We start from the raw sequence: 20522 nt of genomic DNA, 5'->3' as shown, positions 1-20522 counted from the left end.
CTTCATCACCATCGGTCTCCTTGTTGACATCATCATCATAATCATCATTGTCATCATTATCATCATCATCATCCATCAGCATCGTAACTGGTATTTTCATCCTCATCTTCATCCTCCTTCTCCTATTTCTCGTTTTCATCCTCCTCATCATCCCTATTCTGGGTTTCCTCCTCCTCTTCTTCATCACCATTGGTCTCCTTCTTGTTGACATCATCATCATCATCATCATCATCATGATAATCATCATCATTATCAACATCATAACTGCTATTTTCATCCTCATCTTCATCCTCCTTCTCCTGTTTCTCATCGGCCTCATTTTCATCCTCCTTATCATCCCTATTCTCAATTTCCTCCTCCTCCTCCTCCTCCTCCTCTTCATCATCATCATCATCACCACGACCATGACCCTGGCCAATACTAAACATGTGTTTTACACCACAGCCTACAGGGAGAGCCCTCTGTACCTTGGGACAGGTTTTTGTTTTCCATCCCCAAATCTCTTGCATGACTCATACTGTCCTCCTGTCTGCAGACCCAGGCTGCGTACTGGATCTCATTGATTGCGCTGCTCTGGAGTGTTTATTCTTTAACACAGAGAGGGTAAGCTCTCTGTTTCAGGTGTTGAGAAGCATCACCAAGAACAAAAAAAAACCCCTCCTTGCTTTCCCCTGCTCCAGCACAAACAAGCTTATTGACCAGTGATTGTATTGTATTCTACTTGCATGTTTGATTCAAACCGCTGTTGTTTTCTTAGCCTGACCTTGGCTGCAGGTTGACGGTTAGGTTGTGGGTTTTATGGAAACCTTAGACATTGGGTTTCTGGATGAATCTCACGGTGGATGATGCGTATTTTTAGAGCCCCATTAGCTGGCTCAATGGAGACGAAAATGGTGGCGTAGGCAATGTCTCATACGTCACCGCGGGCCACGGTTTGTGTGTCTGTCCGACTTGTGCGTAACAGAGAAGGGGGAACCACCCCTCTCTACCTCTCCTCTATGGGTGATGTGAATGGTGATATACAGGGGAAGGGAGGGGGGGAGAACTGGAGGGTTGAGCCAGGAGGGAAGGGGTGTGCCATTATAAGAAGCCTCAGAGGAGGCATGCGTTCAGTTGTTGAAACCCCTAGCCTAAGGATACAAGCTGAGCCACCTAACTCTCCTGCAGCCATAGAGGAAGGACTCTGAGAGAGTAGATTTACGTCACAGATACAGGTAAGAAAGTGCTGAAATGTGTGTTATCTGCAGAGCGTGTGGGTTCTGTGGTTTGCTTCAAATGAATAAGAGATGAGAAAAGACACTTGTTCAGGCATAAGAAAATAGTTAATTAGGAAAGGACTTGTTGTCCCTATTAAGCCTGGACCTTGACTAATGGATCCTGAGGGAATATTGTTGTATTGTTGTATATGCTGTCCGCTCCTTGTTAGGATTCTCACTCTCTGGTTCCCTTTTTTTTTACTCTCTTTGTTTTATCTCTTTTCTGGCACTTTGATTTGGACCTCTCCGAAGTGATTCTTTAAATAACCCTTCTCACCTGGAATAATCTGTGTTTTTTTTTCCATTACTCTGTTCGTCTCCCTGTGGCTCTGACAGTACTACTGTCACCATCAGCAGTAACCACACAGCACCTGATCACTACTTAATTAACAAGGAGAAAGTCCCAGATCGTGCTGAGATAGTAGTTACCATTCAGCTGCACTTCGTAATTGATGAAGGCGCACTTGACTCTAATTTACTCCGGTGCAGTTGCGTTGGTTGTGTGCCGCAACACAAATAGGACATATAAATTAATATATAATAAAAAAAATATATATTTATATGGGATCTAATATAAAAATGCTTATATATAAATACATTTTAAAAGATTTTTTTAGTTACTTTAGAGAAGAAAGAGAAATTGAATTAACCGAACTGATTTTGTGTTTAGTGACCCTAACTGTTAATTTACTTAATAGATAGTATATATAAACAAACAATCATGGGGCATTAGCTAAAATCAATGAATGTCAATGAGCTGTACACTATGGCCAAGAGGCGTATTTGTGATTTGGTCTTTATATTGATTATGAAGTATTTTGTGTAAATAAATAAGAAGAAAACTTTAAAGAAACATTGACAAAAGCTATTTTTTTCATCTCAAACCAGCTCCAATGTGTCAGCCTAACAAGACAATGTAGGAAAAAACTCAATAACGGAGTCGGCTGAGTACAGTTATTATGCTAAGCACATGATAATGATGATTTCAATGATAATAGTAATGAATGCGCACAATCTTTTCTCATTATCAGTAAAGAGAATACTCATGTAGATAGGGGAGAAAATGAGTGATTAACGTGCCGTTAACAGATAATGACTCAACATTGTGTAAATGTTTTAATGAAGAACAAACTAGGTTTATAGCAAGGTTTATTCTAGCACAGAGAAAAAATGATGCAGTCTTTTGGGGGAATATCTCTGCTGCAGTATCACAACAATTGGAAATGTATTCAAGTAACTTGAAGAATTAGAGTTAGAGTCAACAACTCATCAGTATTAATTTTATGTGAAATTTTATAACATATAGTCGCAAAACCAGCCTTTCATTGGCTGTTATTTAGAACCCTTAAAATAAATGATTGACAGGTCCATTTTCTAAATCTAGTAGTTCTTCTAAATCTAAATCTAAATTTAGTTCAAATCTAATCATACCCCATTTTATAGGCAAAGAATGTCATGATTTCAGTTGGCAATGTATTAGTTAAATCCTGTTAAAACCAGGTCAGTTTCTTTGCCAATATATCACAAACATTCTCACTGTAATCAGCTGCAATAGCTTTCATGATTTCTGCTGCCTACACCAAGATTGAATCAATTACACTGTTTACAAGATTTTTGGCCTTGCTTTTAATATTAATTTATGAGTGCTTTATGAGTGTTTTACATATACAAGTCTCACTAGTGTCTTTCCTAAGATCAGAGAATAATTCAGTAAGAGAGATTTATTGAGCAATAAGAATAGAAAAGTTAGCTTACACACTATTCCCATGTCTGTTGCCCCCATGCAAATTTAAGTTTGCATTTCATCATTTTCTTCAGTCTCACTGTCCTCATCTTGGTAAAAGTAAGGTGGCTTGCCTGGCTGCGGTAGATTGCTTTCCCCTGGCTCCATGTCCAATGGATTTGTGCAGGTGTCAACGCAGTTTAACAGAAACCAGATCAATGATGACACCATGTCAGCTGCCTAACACACTGCAGAATCTGCAGGCAGCAGCATCAGCTCCAGTCTGGGCCGGTGGTAACAGTGCAGGCTGGAGTGCATCAGTGAGGGTGTAGCATCCCTGTTCTGCTATAAAACCTTTGTTTTCCAAAAGTCAGCAGCTGATTTACCATTGACAGCAGGACCTTTTTGACTTTTATCAACTTTTTAGCGATGCATCTTCAGCGGTTTTGTTCGGTTTCAGGGTCATCAGAAATTTTCTACACATGGGAGACAATGTCAGCTCTATAGATACTAGAAAAATATACTAGAAAAAGGGATAATTTGAGCTAAAAGGGTTCTGCATGACACCAAGGATGTGCAGATACTGTGTAGGATGCATATAGAACTATCAATATAGTTACTTTTTAACACATGCATGGTGGGTGGGCTTTCTCACACACACACACACACACACACACCAACCTCAACTACCACCGTACCTCTTGGCAGTGGCATTCAAGTCTATATAAATCAATTTCGATTTAATTATGCCAATCACTGAATAGACATATGATATTGAACACTGTCTACCCATTTTTCTTTTTATACGCCTTTTTTCCAAGAGAGTCCTTAAGTACATCCAACTAATCCTGTATCAGCAGCTCCTGCCTGTGTGACAGTTTATCAGTATAACTGGTGCTGACAGCCAGTGCCTCTTCTTCTCTTTACTTCTCTCCTGGTGTGCTATTAACCAGGATGAAATACACTTGGAGGATATTATTTTGTGCTATTAAAGCGGCCTCATGGAGACCGAATGAGATGATTGTTAGTGTGATTCGCTAAGCGCCCCCTGTGAAGGACGTATCATAATCCTGGGAGTGATTGCAGAGCAGACATCACCCAGCTGAATGTCTACCCTAAGGCGTAAATGTGTTCCCAATTAAAGAAACCCTGCGAGTACAATGGATGAAAACAATAGTAATGATACGCTCAGTTGATCTGATATGATGCTGCCTCGAAAGAAACCAAATATGAATATAGAGAGTATCATGTTTCCACTTCCATCTGCGTGTGTGTGTGTGTGTGTGCGAGTGTTTTAATCTATGCGGGATACGAGGAGAGAACAAACGCTGTGGTTTATCATATTTCTGCTTAATTTGTGTGTGTGCGAGGGGGGTGCTGTAATCTTCATAAGATAGGAGGATTTAAAGAGAATAAAGGCAATACATGATTAAGGCACAATGGTTGTCCAACAGCAGGACTTGTGATGCTTCCTGCACACAGAGAGAGAGAGTAAAGAAAGAACCAAAAAATATAGAGATAAAGAGAGAGAGAGAGATAGAAACAGAGTCCCAATTCCGTGTAATCACACGTTATCAGACTCCTCTCCGCTTCATCCTCAAGTTTAGTTGCACATATCATCATGACCTCCACGCCCTTTTTACTCTTCTCCCTAACCTTGACTGTTTTCCCCCGCGATTCTCCTCATAATCTGTCACTTTGGCGCTCTGCTGCTGAGTGACAATGGCCGCACCTGGATGATAGCTCGGCGGGATCACGCAGTAATGGGACAGGTAATAGGTGCAGTCGTGAAACAGGCGCGCAGCAGCCCGCCATTTACCGCCCGGTGATCTAATCAGGTTGTGGCTGTAGTTCCAGAGAGCGAGGAGAGCGAGACGGCAGACACGTCCAAATCGGATTAAGCACATTCTCTCAGATTAGTCATTTCAGATTCCCCTCCTGCGAGGAAGGGCACAACGGCAAACACACCGTTTACCTCTCCACTGAGTCACACACTGTTTATCTCTGGTCCGACAGGCTGGATTTAGTTTGTTGTGACAGATGATCCTCTGACTCCATGTGTAAATCCCCTACAAACTGAAGGTTTTTGGAAAAGTAACTTGTTATCAATGTTATGACAGGAGTAGATGTGTAATCAATACAATATCTGATGCTGATGTCACTGATATTCTATAATCCCTGTGGTATTTCTTGGACTTCTGTGTGATTTACTTAGGTTGTTTTTTTTTTTTGGAGACTAACCAGGGCAATCATTAACAAAAACACACTAATGAAATAACAGATCAGCATGAAAAGTACTTGAAGGGGAAGAATCATTGTGATATTACAGACACAAGCAGTTGAACACATCTTAAAATAATGGCACCTGCTGGTTGTAGATGATAGAAACACTATTTGAATTACAGTGTGTAAATTGGAATAAATTCTTAATTGAACACCCTACGGTTTTGGAAGCAGAGTAACCAAAAAGTAATTTGAAAATCATCACATTATGTTGGAGTTTTAAATTAGTTTACTGAGTATGATTTTATCACAGGCAATTAGTGATCTATCAAGGGTATCCTGGCTCGACAGGCGGGCCTGATGAGTCACCGCTTGATGAGCCCTAATATGTTTCAGCGAGCCTGAGTTTAGACTAAATGGTTTAGGATGCATGAGCATGACCATTTCAACATAACTCATACAAGGTGAACAGTGCTTTGCAATGTTGTTATTATTAGTAGTTGTAATGGCAGTGGTAGTAGTACTAGCAGTAGTACTAGTGGTAGTAGTAGTAGTAGTAGCAGTTAAAATTATTTATCTTACATTTCTGCTTCACTGGCAGTGTTGGGGGTAATGGAGGGTGTTACTCAGCTTTTTATTTTTTTGAAAAGTAGAAAAAATGATCCTTTATAAATCCTGTGGCATCTCATGCAGACAACATGCTGCTAATTGAAAAAATGCAAAAGAGTGCTTGATTCAGATGATATTGGCTTACTGTATTAAAAAGAGAGCAGTAGTCTTGCATTGCATTTTTTTAAACAATTATAAGCAAGTTGGCAGCACAAGCCATATTGCTACAGCAGGTTCAATGAAACGGGTACGCAAAAGTACTCCAGTGAGTTACTTTTAATAAAGCGTAGCTTTGTACTATAAGGAGTTACTTTTTAAGATAAGGAACAAATGTAAATTAACAAATTACTTTTAAAAGTAACTTTTCCAAACACTGCACATTAGATAGTACAAAGCTGAAGGTGAGAGATAAGAAGGGGGAGGGAGGGGAAGCCATCCAGTGGTCGTGAGCTGGACTCGAACCCACAGTGTTACAAGTACATGGTTGTACTGTACTCTGCAGCCCACTGACCCAAGACAGCCTGTGACACTGAATTACCACTGAGTTTATCCTAAACCTAGTTTGTTATTAACCCAAGCTACTCTGTCCTTAAGATCACAATTGAATTGGTGAAAAGTCTGATTTTGACTGTGTTCTGTTTTTGTTCACTGTTTTTGGCTTGTCTTGATGCTGCTTCCTGGCCAGATTTCCTTTGAAAAATGGGACTGACTTGGTTAAATAAAGGCTAAATACATAAATAAAACAAATAAAAAAGCTGCATCTGCTTACAATGCCGCTGTGCTGTGGATATGACTGACAGAAAACGTTGTTGATAGAGGAAACCATGAATTGTTGTGACATGGGGCCATGACTGAGCCAGGAGAAGGATATAGAAAGAGCACCAACATGGCTGTCTGATTCGTAACTGACAGAAGTTTCTCACTAATGTAATCAAAATCTAGAATCACAACAATGACAGTATATAAATTCATTTCTCCTGAGATTTAACTGCAGACTCAAGTGAAAGACCTATCTTGTTTCTTGTGTTTTCCAAACTTAGTCTGAAAATATAGAGGTTGACCGTATTGATTTCAGGCTCTTTCATCCAGAAAGATGTGCCAGGACCCAACTGCAAAAACTGTGAATTTTTGAAATCATATTATTAGACCTGGCTTTGTCTTTCTGCACTTTCTATCCACACACTAAACTGCACTTTATTGGCCCATTATCTCAGATCAACACATTTTGAACAAGCAATTACTGAGTTTGAGGTGATAAAACACTCATTAATCTCTTCAAGTTATAAAGAATTAATCAAGAATCATTAATGGCCCGTGAGATTTAATGGGTAGAATGGGAATTTTAATCATTTCCCTGCTTCAAAGTGACCACATCTTAACACCATCATGCCATCCATCTTCCAAGGCTCCTAAGAATGGCCTGTTTCTTATTAATGTTCAGCTTGGCCTTAATGAAGGGGAGTAAAGATCTACACACCACTGTAAGTGACAGGAAACCTCAGCAATATAATATCCTTATCCTGGAAAGATAAAAGATCTCACCCATATTTCACAGATAGGGAAAGAGAGAGAGAGAGAGAGAAGGGAGGAGGAGAGACAGTGGAAGAGGAGTGAAGGAAGGAAGGGAGAGTGTTGAGGTAAAAACAGAGCAATGAGAACAAGACAGTGGATGAGAGAGAGGGGCTCGAGGAAGAAACAGCGAGAGAGAGAGACCCCTGGGTTATCTATGCATTAGCAGGCTCCTTTGTGCGTCTCGGCTTCATGCAGGCGACTAATGGATGAGATAGAGTGAGTCAGAGCTTTGTCAGAGACGAGCGTGGAGCGTTTCTTCTTCTCCGCTCACATTCATGACACCTTGGCCCCCTCTCCACCCTTCATTAAAGCCACCCGTGCTAATTTATACCACCGTTACCCGCTGTCAATGAGTTATATTAATATACTTCACTTTGCAACTCGGTGCTCGATGTACAGGCTGCTTTCACTCCTTTTCTTTGGTCAGAAACAGAAAAAGTTTACTTTACTTGAGTAGAAAGTAAACTGGTGCAACTCTAGAGTTTTCTGCTCATGTTTATTTAAGGCTCTGATGTAAAATGTACTCAGATAACAAAAGTAAAAGTATATGTTCTTGATACCGTGTGCTGCAGCGCTGGGAAGCTTTCCGTCATTGAGGCGCTAACCTACATGAAGCCAAAGCTGTCAGCGGTCCATTTATGCTCGCTCTGATTGCTTCCTGTTTGGTTCAAAGGAAAAAACATTTTATCTTGATGATATGTGGCACCAGGGGGTTAGTTAAATCTAATGAGGGTATAAAACAGGTGTTTGTTTTGAAATATAATGGGATAAAAGTATACAATTCTCTAAAATGGAAGTACTCATGTAAAATTTCAAGGACCTCGAACCATCATTATATTCTGTTTTGAGTCTTGCTTTCATGCCAGCATTCGTTTAGTAGGAAAAAGTGTCATTTTCTTTTTGCAAATGGTGGACATTTGCTATTTTGAAACGAAACTCTTCCTGTAATGAGTTCCCAGACTCATGGATGGATTATTCTGCCTCGGTGCCCGGGGGACAGCATGGTCTGCAGGGGCCTCCCTTCCCAGAGATCACCACTTCATCCTTGTTCCTTCAAGTATTCACCCAGTCAAGTGCCTGCCCTGTCAGATAGATTATGCAAACGATAGTGAATATTGAAGATAGCTGAAATAGTATGCAAATTTATATGCAAAGGTGGCTAAAAAAGACCACTGGCAATATCAGCGGGGCACTGAATCATTACCAAATGATACAGCAGCGCAGAGAGAGGAGTGTGTGGGTTCATAGCTCAAAGCATCACCAATGTCATGGGCACATACTCAATTTGAACTTATTGAGGTATGGCAAAATCATGACTCTTTTGGGTCTGGAGCTCCTATGTTGACATGCCCATTTGGTAATCCATGCATGCCAAGGAAAGTGTGATAACCAAGGTTTGGATGGTTAATTTCAAAATGTAAACCATTACAAATTACCGATTACCTGTTTAATTCTAATCTTCACTGCAAAGTGACTACTTACATTCATAATAAGGTAATAATTACACAATCATAATGCCATTTGAACATGTTTTTCAGTGATCCAGTTACAGTAACTGTGACCAATAACAGTTACCATATTTGTAATAAGATTACTGCAGTACATTCTCATTAAATTAAGAATTGAATGCGTAAATGATCTACCATTTTACAAACTATTAACCAATCTTATAATATTACAGGCCATCTTAACACCTTCACTTATATTACAGTGATGAGAGTCCTCTGCATTATTACTATGAAGTTGTAACCTCATCACTGTAGTTTTCAACAGTCAAACTCTACTCAGTTAGTTTTGCATGAGCCACTTCACTGGAATCGCTCCTCTGTACCTGGATATTATCAAACTTCATCACGTTATGGTATAGATCATTGGGGTGTCCTGGTGGCTCAGTGGTAATGATGTCCTGGGTTTGAATCCAGCCCAGGACCTTTGTCACATATCATCCCCCTCTCTCCCAATTGTTCCTGTCTCTCTCTACTTTGAACTGTCTAATAATAAACGAAAAGGCAAAGATGCCCCCCCCCAAAAAAACAAAAAACAAAACATTTTCTACAAGTCTGTTCTGTAATGAGCAGTATCAAATAAATAAAAGGAAGTAAAATTTGCATTAAAATTTAGCAGTATAATTTGTATTTCTTAGGTGCGACTTTTTTGCACATCTCCTATAATTCTCTTCTCCTGCAGCCTCTCCTCTTCTGTGAGTCATGCTGTTGAGAAGCTCTGAGTGTTAACCGATACAAATCCATTGCAACCAATTGACTATGGAGTCTGGAACATCTCAAGTCTGCATATTGATGGCGGTGTAGCCCATTAACTCTCAATATCTTTGTCAATTGTGTCTTACTAACAACAAATGTTGTCACCAGGCAGCGCCTCGATAACTCATCCCTTGAGCTTTTTTACCTTAAGTAAAACTTGAATAACAAATCTCTCTCCATTACACCTTATCAAAAGCCTGATTCAGCTAAATACATCTTTATTCAACACAATATCAGGCTAGTCAAACGAAATAAATCAATGCAATTCAACTAATAATGGCAAGTGGGTGAAATCAGTTTGAAACTTGCTGAAAAAGCTAAATCGAGCCAAAGCTTTACCAAAACATGCACACATTTTAAATTGTGGGCATGTGTTGATTTGTTTGCACTAATGATGAAATTGTGTGTACACAATAATGAAAGTGACGGCCTGAATGAACCAAAACGAGAGAACAATATGTAGCTTGTGCACTTAAATTAATCATAATGAGGGCAAGAGGTCTGTCTCATGCATGTATGGCACCATTTTTTGCCTTCACTGTAGTAAATTATAGCCTTGAAATACATATTTTTTCTGCTGTGGCCACTCCTGAGCACCGTACAGAAGTAGAAACACCTAAGCAACTTCACTTTCTGATTCACTTCTGATATGGGTTAGAGTGAGTGTCCTGAAGAAACGTTGTATTTGCAATTTCAGCATTTTTTTCCTGCAGCCGAGAGTTGACGTAGTCTCCCAAGTGTAGAAAATGTGTCATGATCCTGAAACATTTTTATGTTTTGGGCATTTAGCTGACTCTTTATAAAAGGAGAGAGCAGGTAGGGTTCGGTGTCTTGCTAAAGACACTTAGGCAGGACACATGACACTTGATGGACACATTGCCTGTTGGGGATCTTTCTGTTATATGACAGAGTCAGAGTAGGCTGCCTTGCCACCCCAGACCAAGGTAAACCACTAATAAACAGCAATTTTAACTGACAAAAACCACATGGCTGTCAATTGGAAAATCAAAAAAGTGTTCAATTCCTGCAAAACTAGCATTGTGGAGATACAGGCTTTCTATAGGATACTTATAGTAGACTGTTATACCTCAGAAATGTGATACTGTTCCCTCATTGTGTGGTTAAAGGACTAAAGCAAAATGTGCTAATATGAACCTCTGAATGTGTACAGGTAAACAAATGGACATCCATTGTTATCAAGCTAAGCTAACAGTACATGAAAAAGGGCAGGACTTGCTTTTCTTTGTTCATTATTTGTGCCTGACATGACACAAATAATGAGGCTAAAGTCAATTGATTAATACACCCTGATAGCATATTAATGTGTGCAAGCTCTATTTTTTTTTAACACTATATACATATCCAAGCCTCCAGAACATATGCCATCACTTACACTCTGTTTGTCTACTCATTTGTTGTACTCACTTGGTAAGGGCCACTTAAGGGAGAACATAACATAAAATGGCCTTAGTCAGCAGGCTTGCAAATGATCATTGCACAAAACATTTCAGCAAGGCAAACAAACAGGTCCCTTTAATGATTTCCCATAAAGTCATTTATATATTCCCCAATGGGCCTGAGTCACACATGACCTGTTTCATATGCTATTGACTAAGACTGGTAATGTGGTAAAGTGGTAATGGTCACGGGGAGCTAGTTTTTACTTATTTATTTATTTTCTCTTACGTACGCCCATCAATATGACACTCACACTGTCCATTCTCAAAGATTTTCATTCGCTCTCATCAATACGATGTCCTTACTATGGGATTATTGCGTTGCCACTGAAGCAGGAGGCTGTACCTTCTGCCACTTGCCTCTTTCCTCATCACCTCTCTCCCCGATTCACCCCGACCTACCCAAACAATATGAGTGTGAATTCCACTTGACCAGATGGGGACTTGGGTAAGGCAATGTGACATTTTCAGCAAATGCTTTTCAACTATAAAGTTGGATATTGTTTGGATTTCAACAATTCTCAATCAGATTGCTCTTATCATTTTGATTCCTTACCACATCAGTTTTCATCATTGTAATGTTTGGAAGAAATAAAAACATGAAATACCTTTATTTTTAGAAATGTCATAGCATCTACATTTACATCAAGTAGACCTTCATCTTTTGCCCCTCTTCATTTTATCCCCAGAATATTCTTTCAGTTTTGCTTTAATGCATACAAATCAGGTCGTATTGTAGAAACAGATCATTTCAAAGCCTCTGGTATGCTGGTGTCAATTCCAATTCCATTATTGTCTTATCAATTCAGAATTGGAAGTGGCACTCAATCATCAGCACCGAAGGGAATGTATTATTATTAAATAGGGTTTTAGAATTAAATATCCAGAAAACAGTCATATAAGATGGCCAACTGCTTCATATGACTTTACAGAGAGGTACAGTTGACATGAAAGCTAATATAATGTTTGCGAATTATATAATCTATATATGGAAAAAAAGGATTGGACCCAGAATAGACCCCTGAGGTACACCACAGGTAACGTTTGCCAAAGATGACCTGGACTCCCCAATAGTGACAAAGAGTCTTACCCTGCATATAAGAGAAAAACATCTGCACTAAAATCTGGAAGAATGAAAGGGAGGATTTTCCAACATTAGCCACTAAAAGCAGGTCATTAGAGGAGCTGTCTCAGTGCTATGAGGAGCTCTAAAACCAGATTTAAATTTCTCAAAGAGAACATTACGGCTCATAAAAGAAACTAATTGGTTAACTACTGTTTTGTTTTGTTTTTTTACCAAAATCTTAGATGCAGAATGATTATTTAGATATTTAATTATTTCTGTAATTGTTTAGGGGAGAATACAGAGTACGTTTGTTATGGAGAGGTTCAACAATAGTGCTCTTAAAGTAGATGGGGACAATGCCAGTGATTAAGGATAAATATAATACAACAAACCATTTTCAAGACTTCTTTTATTTAGTGGGCACACTATCAAGGGCACAGGTAGAGAGCTTCAGCTTGGTTATGGTCTCGATTAATGAATCTGCAGAGACAATGTCAAATGTTTCTACTGAGGCAGCAATCTATGAGGAGAAGCAATCTATGATGTTTTGAGTGGTTGTTTTGTCTGTGTTATTAGATGATATAGCATTGAGTGACAGGAGAGATAGGGGTCAAGTAGTTGGGGTCAGGCATCAAACACCATGCAACCTGATTCAAGCCCAAAATGTTTTGTATTTCGGTATTTGTGCTCAGGATTTTACTCATCCCTTGTCTACTTATCTTCCTTCAGTTTATACACAGATCTCACCCACAATATTTGACATTATCAGTCCTAAACTCTACCATTTCCCACCTAGTTGATGGCCCAAATCCTCCAGCTGATTATTCTTACAAGTTGGAATATACACATGATACAAAATGAAAATAAAGCATGATACTTATTCAAGGAGTGTACAGTAGGAAATAGAAATCCTTGGTCAACAAGACAATAATCTAGAGGTGGATCCCGCTAGATTTACTGATCCTACTGGATTCTACCCACTGTATGATGTTTTGATGTTTTTATATGGTTTTTGTATATTTTAGAGATATTGAATGAGGAACTTCAGGCGATGGTTCACTTTCAAAAGAAAGGATAGGCTATACTTTGGAAAATGGCCTTTTCACATTTTCTCTTCTTCTCCCTGCCTTGTATTTCCTTTCAAATTGAACAAACATCTTAGGTACTACTTGCTGACCCCAGTGTTGGTCCTCTTGTTTAACACTGCCACACTTCCACCCTTTAGCCCCAGGTCGTCCAAATCTCCACCCCCAGCTAGAAACCCCTTTCCTACTTTCTTGGCCTTCATCTTTGTGGCAGATTTACCCATTTATTTTCTCCTTTTCCCTCTCTTGCATCTCCCATCAGGTTAAATACTTCTACCAGTCATTTCCATGCTACACATCTCTACAGCCATAAAGACTTATAGCTTTCCATCACCACTTAACCTCTTTCTTCTAACTTTTACACATTTACTCCTTCTCTTATTTCTACCTTGTTATTAGCTTGTTAGCCTTGTTAACAGCAGTGACTTCCTGAATTTCCCCCAGGGGATCAATAAAGTGCAATCTTATCTTATCTTATCTTATCTTATCTTATAATGTAATACTTTATAGATCCCTGTAGGGAAAAGTATCTTGCTCAAGGACACAGAGTGGGTACTTGCTGACACAGGGCTTGAACCAATGTCGTATGGCTGATCTCTACAACCACCAAGGCTTGGCTTCAAGTTGGAAACACATTCCACCAACTGTGTCAGATGATTTCCATTGGTGCTCCAACACTCTACCACCACCTCTAAACCTCCAGCCTGCAGTTGATAATTCTTACCAATTAGAATAAACACATTTCCTCTGCTTGTTCCTCTATCATTTATTGCTTCAGGTTGTGCTCTCTCTACCAGGGATGGGGTCAATTCATGAATGAGCTCATCAATTCCAATTCATCTGAGGAAAAAACCTACAGATTCATTTAATTCAGTGAAATTCTGTGAAATTCCACGTAGTGTTATATATTATCAATACTGAATACCATAAAATGTGACAACCTCTCCTAGAAGTGGAATTTCATGAAATTTAATGGAATTCAATTCTGTTTCCTGTCATTCCAATTCAATTCACATTCTGTTTCCTTAGAGCTGGGTGACATTCCAATTCCAATTCCAATTCCAACTGCAGAAATTGAATTGGAATTTACCATGCATTCTCAATTCTAATTCATGAATGGCCCCAACCCTGTTCTTTACATCCCTCCCACAGCGTCCATCTCCCAGTGTTGGCTCAAGCGAGCACTTTGACTGACAGCCCAAATCCTCCAGCTAATGATCCCTATAAATTCAAATTTACCCAATTTCCCCCGTCTCTCTGTCTGGTTTCTCCTTCCAGGTTGGACCCAGATCCTAGGCTTTATTTCCCTACAACCCAGATCCTCCAGCTGTCGACCCCCATTTAGACTCTCCTCTCCACGCCTCTTCCACCTGCTTGGCTCCCGCTCGTCCCCGCGCCTCCTCCCTGCCTGTCTGGGCGTGCTGAGCGATGAAGTCCCCTCTCTGGTGCCTGGTGGTGCTGCTGGCATGTCTCTTCACCCCCGGACGTAGTGACTGCCAGAGGGAATGTGTGGCCTGTGGTCTACTCCTGCAGCAGCAGCAACTGCAGCAAGCCTTTAACACCATGGTGAGTATGTGTGTGTCTGTCTGTTAGTCATTGTGAGTCACTGTTGATCAGAGCATCTGCTAAATGCCTTGTAAACACTGTGGTGTGTGTGTGTGTGTGTGTGTGTGTGTGTATGTGTGTGTTAGGGCACAGCTACAGCAAGCCTTCAACACCCTGATAGAGGTGTGTTTGTGTTTGTGATTGTCTGCGTAAGTTATGATTTTAAATCTCTCTCGATAACAGCATCTGCATAATGCCTTATATACAGTTTGCGTGGTGGCACTGCGTGTTGTGTGTTTGTGTGCATATGTGAATGTATGTGGAGGTGGGAGACAAAGTTTTTTTTTGTTGTCAGGTGGAATAATGTGTGCTAATCGCTGTTGACCCATGAAAACCGTGTAACACCAATTTTGGTAATGTTTTTTATTTATTTAATTTATGCCTGACGACCAAAAGTTGCATTAAAAGTCTTAACTGCAAGTCTGAAGCAGTGTGTGAAAGAATCTCTTCTACATTGGTAATGTTTTAACTTCAATTGATGGATGACATGCTCCTCTATGGGTTGAGAAAATTCTTGGTCTGATGAAACCCTTTCAATACCCATTGGATAAACTCTAAGATGCATGGTGGTCAAAAAAAAGGCTGCAAGATTTTCACCCAAAAGCGATTCGTTTCGTTCCCAATAACATGAAATAACCTAAGAGCATCTGCAATGACAGAATGTGAATGCTCTCTGAACTCGACCAAAGTTCAGCACAGCACAGAAACTCATTTCCAAACAGTCCGAGACACGTCACCGTGTAAAAATAGTCTGTGGGCGTCCGTGAATAGCGGTGGGACGGCTAATTTAGCTGATAATGATGCAGAGAAAGACAGCTGGGACCTTTTGGAAAGTGGTAATAGAACTATGTAATTGACTGCTGCTCAGTATCATCAGCCCAGGCTCGCAACGGTGACTGACACATTTTATCAGCTTCTCATTGTGTTAGCCGGCTTCCCATTGAGGCACAGATGGAATCCGCTGAGCAATTCCATTGTTTCTCACTCCAGACTGAGAGAGTGCATAAGGCCACAGTGTTTGTTATAAAGGCAGGACCCACAGATGCATTCAGGGAGGGACACACACACATAGGTGCACACACACACACCAGAGCTACTTGAGTTCAGACTTGAGTCCACTTTTCTGTGAACTTGGACTTGTCTTGGTCTTGGCCCCTATTGGATGTCAACTCAATTCTTGTTTTGCCTGACTCGACTTTTTCTTAGCATATTTATGTTTTTTTAAAAGATGCACAACATGCTTTTTTCCACCTGATCGCCAACAAAATGGCTAGCTACATGCATTCCAATGCACTTTTCCTCCATGCCAATGGATGCTGAAGGGTGTCATGTAGAACTCCTTTGCAGGCAAATCTATATCTGTTCATCCAGAGAAAATGAAGTAACACCTTAAGTGTCATTTTTGCATTTAGACAGACATATACCCTGTTTATTGCTTATTTCTGTTTTGGACTTGAGTAGCATGCGGTTTGTTCAGGACTCGGTTTTGAATTGGTTTCGAGCCCTTTTGGGCTCGGACTCGATTGGACCTGGTCTTGCACTTGAATTGGACTTGATTATGGTGGTTTTGACTAATTATGGTGGGCTTGACCTAATCCTAACTCACTCTAAACTAAATGCCTGACCTTATCTCTTACCTTAACCTAACCTAATCTTAATCCAAATTTTAATCTTAACCCAAGCCTAAGCGAGGATATTTGGTCCTCACAAGTATAGAAATACAAGTACACACACACACACACCACCTCTTACTCATAAACTCCTTCAGATTGCTCCATTGATCTGACGTGGAGAATCCCCTGGTGTGCTCATTTCATTTACGACGGATAATTAATTTCCGTTGATAGATTCACGGCGGAACTCCCTCTCCTCTCATTCCTTTGATGTGAGCAGGTTTTTCGATAACAATGCAATTTATCTCATTTGAGCGAGATTTGAGGAGTAAATGGGATTTGCTTCTTACCTCAAACCGAGATTTAACTCACAGGGCTCTGGAGCTTAAGAGAGTTGGTTGTGGATGCATTCAAGTCTCTATTTAGTTCCAACATGAACTAGAGTTGTATTTCCAGGTATATTTTCATTGGAAAACTCATGCTCCATGTTTATTTTTTGGGTTGTTTTTTTAGTTGGAAGTGTATAGAAGCTAAATTTTGCCTCAGTTAAGTGAACAGGAGTCAACAGGTTACATATTTAGGGAAAAATAGTTATCATGTAGAATAAAACTTGCTGTTAAAGTGTTTCGACCAAAGACCATGAAACATGCTGTTGTGCTGCTCAAATGTTCCTTTTTTTGGCAGGAGATGCACAAAGTAAACGCATAACACCATAATGGTTCCACCTTTATGGGTTTCTGTCCTGGTTGTACACTCTTTTACCTTTTATGGATCATTTGGTTCCCTTATAGTCATTGATGGGGAGACTTTTGCCAGGTTATGTTATGCCTTCACTTCATTTGCCTTTGCCTTCATGCTGGTAAACTTATCGAGAGGCTTCTGGCAGGAGGCATCAAGGTTATTAAAACCGCACACTGAATCACAGGCTCAGCACTGCCAGCAGTTCACTCCATATGAAGATTTCATTTCCAAAACACTATTTGTATTTTAGAGGAGAAAATAAAGTCATTACCATAAGTTCGCCATTCAATATCTCAAAAATGTACACGAACCAGTCTGAAAAAACTTGATCATTTTGACAACAAAAGACTTAATTTACCTGCTGTCCTTCAAAACGTACCGTAATTTGTTTCAATTTTGTGCTGTCAATCAGTTTGAAGGAGTAGATGTCACATTTATCAAATGATGGACATCTCATGCTGGCGCATAACCTTTCATATATGCTGAACACAGCAGGGACAAGACCCATTAAATTCCACGACACGCAGACCATCCAGGTCACAGACTGTTTTCTCAGCCTGGGTCTGAAAGTTGGTATTGCAGTATTAACACTCTTAGAAAACAAATGACAAAATAAAAGACGCAGCAGAGGTGAATTTTGTGTCCGGGAATCTTCATTTGTTTTCTATGGGTGATTTGATGGGGATCTTATTCTGTTTCATGGACTGTATTATTGTGCTTTGTGTCATTTTTCATGAGTGAAGCTCAAGGACAAATGAGGCTTGAAAGTTGCACTACACTATGTTGCTGGAACTAATGTTAGCTGTAAATATGTGTTAATGTCTTCCCATTGCCATAGTAACATAACATAATCTCAAAATCAACTAGAAGAGGTTCAGCTATTGCTACCTATGGAACATGATTTTGGAGCTAACATGGCTGCCACTGGAAACTGCAATGTTCAAACTGTCTCCCTTTAGCATTAATAAAACACATAGTTTCATCATCACCAAAAGTCACACTATGGGATTTTGAACAGATTTAGCTCAATTATCTCACAGAAATTTAGGAATGTTTTTCACAGATCATTTCTTGCAGCACAATGATTTGGGATCTTTTGAATTAATAAGTTATTCAAAGAAATTTTCATGAAATCTTGTAGCATGTATCTACCGTAACACCCCCCTGTCTCCTCTCCCTCTGCAGGTGTGTCTGCTGGAATGTGAGGGTCACGTCTCCTCCTCCCTCACCTGGGAGCTGTGTAATCGTGCCGTCAAGCTGTCGCAGTATCCTTCACTTCCTGCGGGAGGCGCTCTGTCCAAGAGAACAGTGGAGGAGCTGGATCTGACCCCATTTGACCTGGACTCTGATGGTGAACTGCTGCAAGCTGCTGCAGCGGAGCGCTTCCAGGATAGGGGTCAGAATGAGGCTCCCTTCAAGCAACGCAGTGCCCAGTATGACTCATCGCTGCTGGGATCCGCTGAAGAGGAGGAGGGCCTGCGGGGTCTGGATCTCGGTCTGGAGGACGAAGAGAGGAAGGCGAGGGAGGAGAGGGAAGCAACGAGGGACAGCCAGCTAGAGGAGGATGAGGGTGAGGACTCAGAAGCCATCGACTTATCCAAACGCTTTGGTGGCTTCCTGAGGGGTCGCCATGGATACAGGAAGCTGATTGGCTCGCCGGCGAGGCCCCTGCAGAAGCGCTATGGTGGGTTCATAGGCATCCGGAAATCTGCCCGCAAATGGAACAGTCAGAAACGGGTGAACCAGCTGCTGAGGCAGTACCTGGGGATGAGGAGCAGTCGCAGTGGGAGGTTCAACAGCGTCCCTGCTGCCGGGGTTTGGAGGCAAAACCAACTGTAATGTATTTCTGTAGTGAAACCCGAAACCCTCCTCCTGTGCTGGGCTGCTCTCACAGAGTCCTGCCCCAGTTACCTCAGCCAATCATGTTTTCAGCAGCTCACTCAAATTTGAACTGTGACGTTATCATCATATGAAGAACACAGTATGCCATTTCGCTGCACCTCTCTTTGTGTCTATAAGTAACAAGGAATGTTTTGACCATAATGTCCTTCTTAAGCATATTTACATGCCATTCTGTGAAATAAAAGAAACTAGATAAGTGCAATTGAATATTTTTGTGTGTCGGTATAATAAGAGGGGCCAAATGAGATTGGAAAAGTGGTTCAGCACAAGTTTGTTCACCAGAGGTGAAACCTGGGGGTCTGACACTTAAGATTATGATAAATGCACTTTCAAGCATGTGTGTGGATGGGACTTAAGTTATTGTTTCAGCAGTTTTTTGCACTCTGTAGTTCATGTTATGAGAGCTATTGCTGGTTATGTCCAGCTCAGATGAAATGGATATATACGTTTCCCCTTTTAAAGCAGCAATATGTAGCTTTGGAATGAAATGACCAATATAGAAATATTTTTCAGTGGCTTCGATCATAATTGCTGAGCTTGCCACAAATCAGAGCTAAAACAATTGGGAGCAAATTGGAAGTGGCCCAGCCCTGTGCTTGGAAGATGGCTCTATCTATTGTAAATATGGTTGGAGGGTAGGATTGCTGGAGCACAAACGTTAATTTTTAGCTTCAAACTGTGGTATAAGAATCCAATTTTCTGCTTGAGGAACTTAATTCATTAAATCCAATGGACATAAAATAGATTTTCTTAACTTTTCAATGGTAACCCCCCCACACCCCACCCAAAACTCCCCAAAACTACATATTGCAACTGTGCATCTCTCCCCATGGGAGCCTTGTTTCTTTTTTCTTTCTTTGTAACCTGATTTGTCCATTAAAGCTCTATAGTGGAGGTTATCAAGGTAAACCTTTCAAGCAGCGAGTTTCCTTTGAGAAAGTGAACAGCAGGTTCACCGGCTCCCTTGGGCAGAGGCTCCTTTCAGTACAGCACTACTGTCCTCTAGTGTTTATGGAACAAACATGTTCAGTTTCATGAAGTGGGAAGTGTGACATTGCTCCTGGATGGTGATTTTGGGCCAGTTTTGTCATTCTCTCAGTAATAGTTTATGTAATGCTTTGGATTACCTCCCTTTTCCTGCAATTACAGTGGAATTAGAATTATTAACACAAGACAACAAACTTACACATACAGCTGAATTTATTCATACCTACAGGCCTATTACTTACCTGACCTTGACTTAACATATACTGGTGAGAGTGTTTGGTCAAGTTAAAGAAAAAAAACCCTGGTAAATAGAGAGAAAACCAGTATCTATTATCCCTTTTTCTCACAGTATTAGTAGTTTCAGTGTAACAGCTCATAATTTATTATATTTGTCAACCGCCTAACTACATTGCAATTATGGA

General features: G+C 40.4%; 1 protein-coding gene across 1 annotated transcript; it reads left to right on the top strand.

The window, feature by feature from the left end:
• The first annotated feature begins 14680 nt into the window (after nucleotides 1-14680).
• On the top strand, nucleotides 14681-19050 carry pnocb (prepronociceptin b). Its single transcript, XM_071914251.2, has 2 exons — nucleotides 14681-14818; nucleotides 18397-19050. Exons 1-2 carry the CDS (start codon nucleotides 14681-14683, stop codon nucleotides 19048-19050), a joined length of 792 nt encoding a protein of 263 aa, XP_071770352.1.
• The last annotated feature ends 1472 nt before the right edge of the window (nucleotides 19051-20522 follow it).

Source organism: Centroberyx gerrardi, chromosome 18, assembly GCF_048128805.1.
Source record: "Centroberyx gerrardi isolate f3 chromosome 18, fCenGer3.hap1.cur.20231027, whole genome shotgun sequence".
Classification (NCBI taxonomy): domain Eukaryota; kingdom Metazoa; phylum Chordata; class Actinopteri; order Beryciformes; family Berycidae; genus Centroberyx; species Centroberyx gerrardi.
The sequence above is the reverse complement of the archived record's forward strand: the minus strand, read 5'-3'. Positions and strand labels throughout refer to the sequence as shown.

Bases quoted from the DNA above. Each gene is read 5' to 3' on its own strand.
- pnocb (XM_071914251.2), top strand. From the start codon at position 14,681: ATGAAGTCCCCTCTCTGGTGCCTGGTGGTGCTGCTGGCATGTCTCTTC. The intron at 14,819-18,396 runs GTGAGTATGTGT...CTCCCTCTGCAG, and splicing joins AGCAAGCCTTTAACACCATG to GTGTGTCTGCTGGAATGTGA.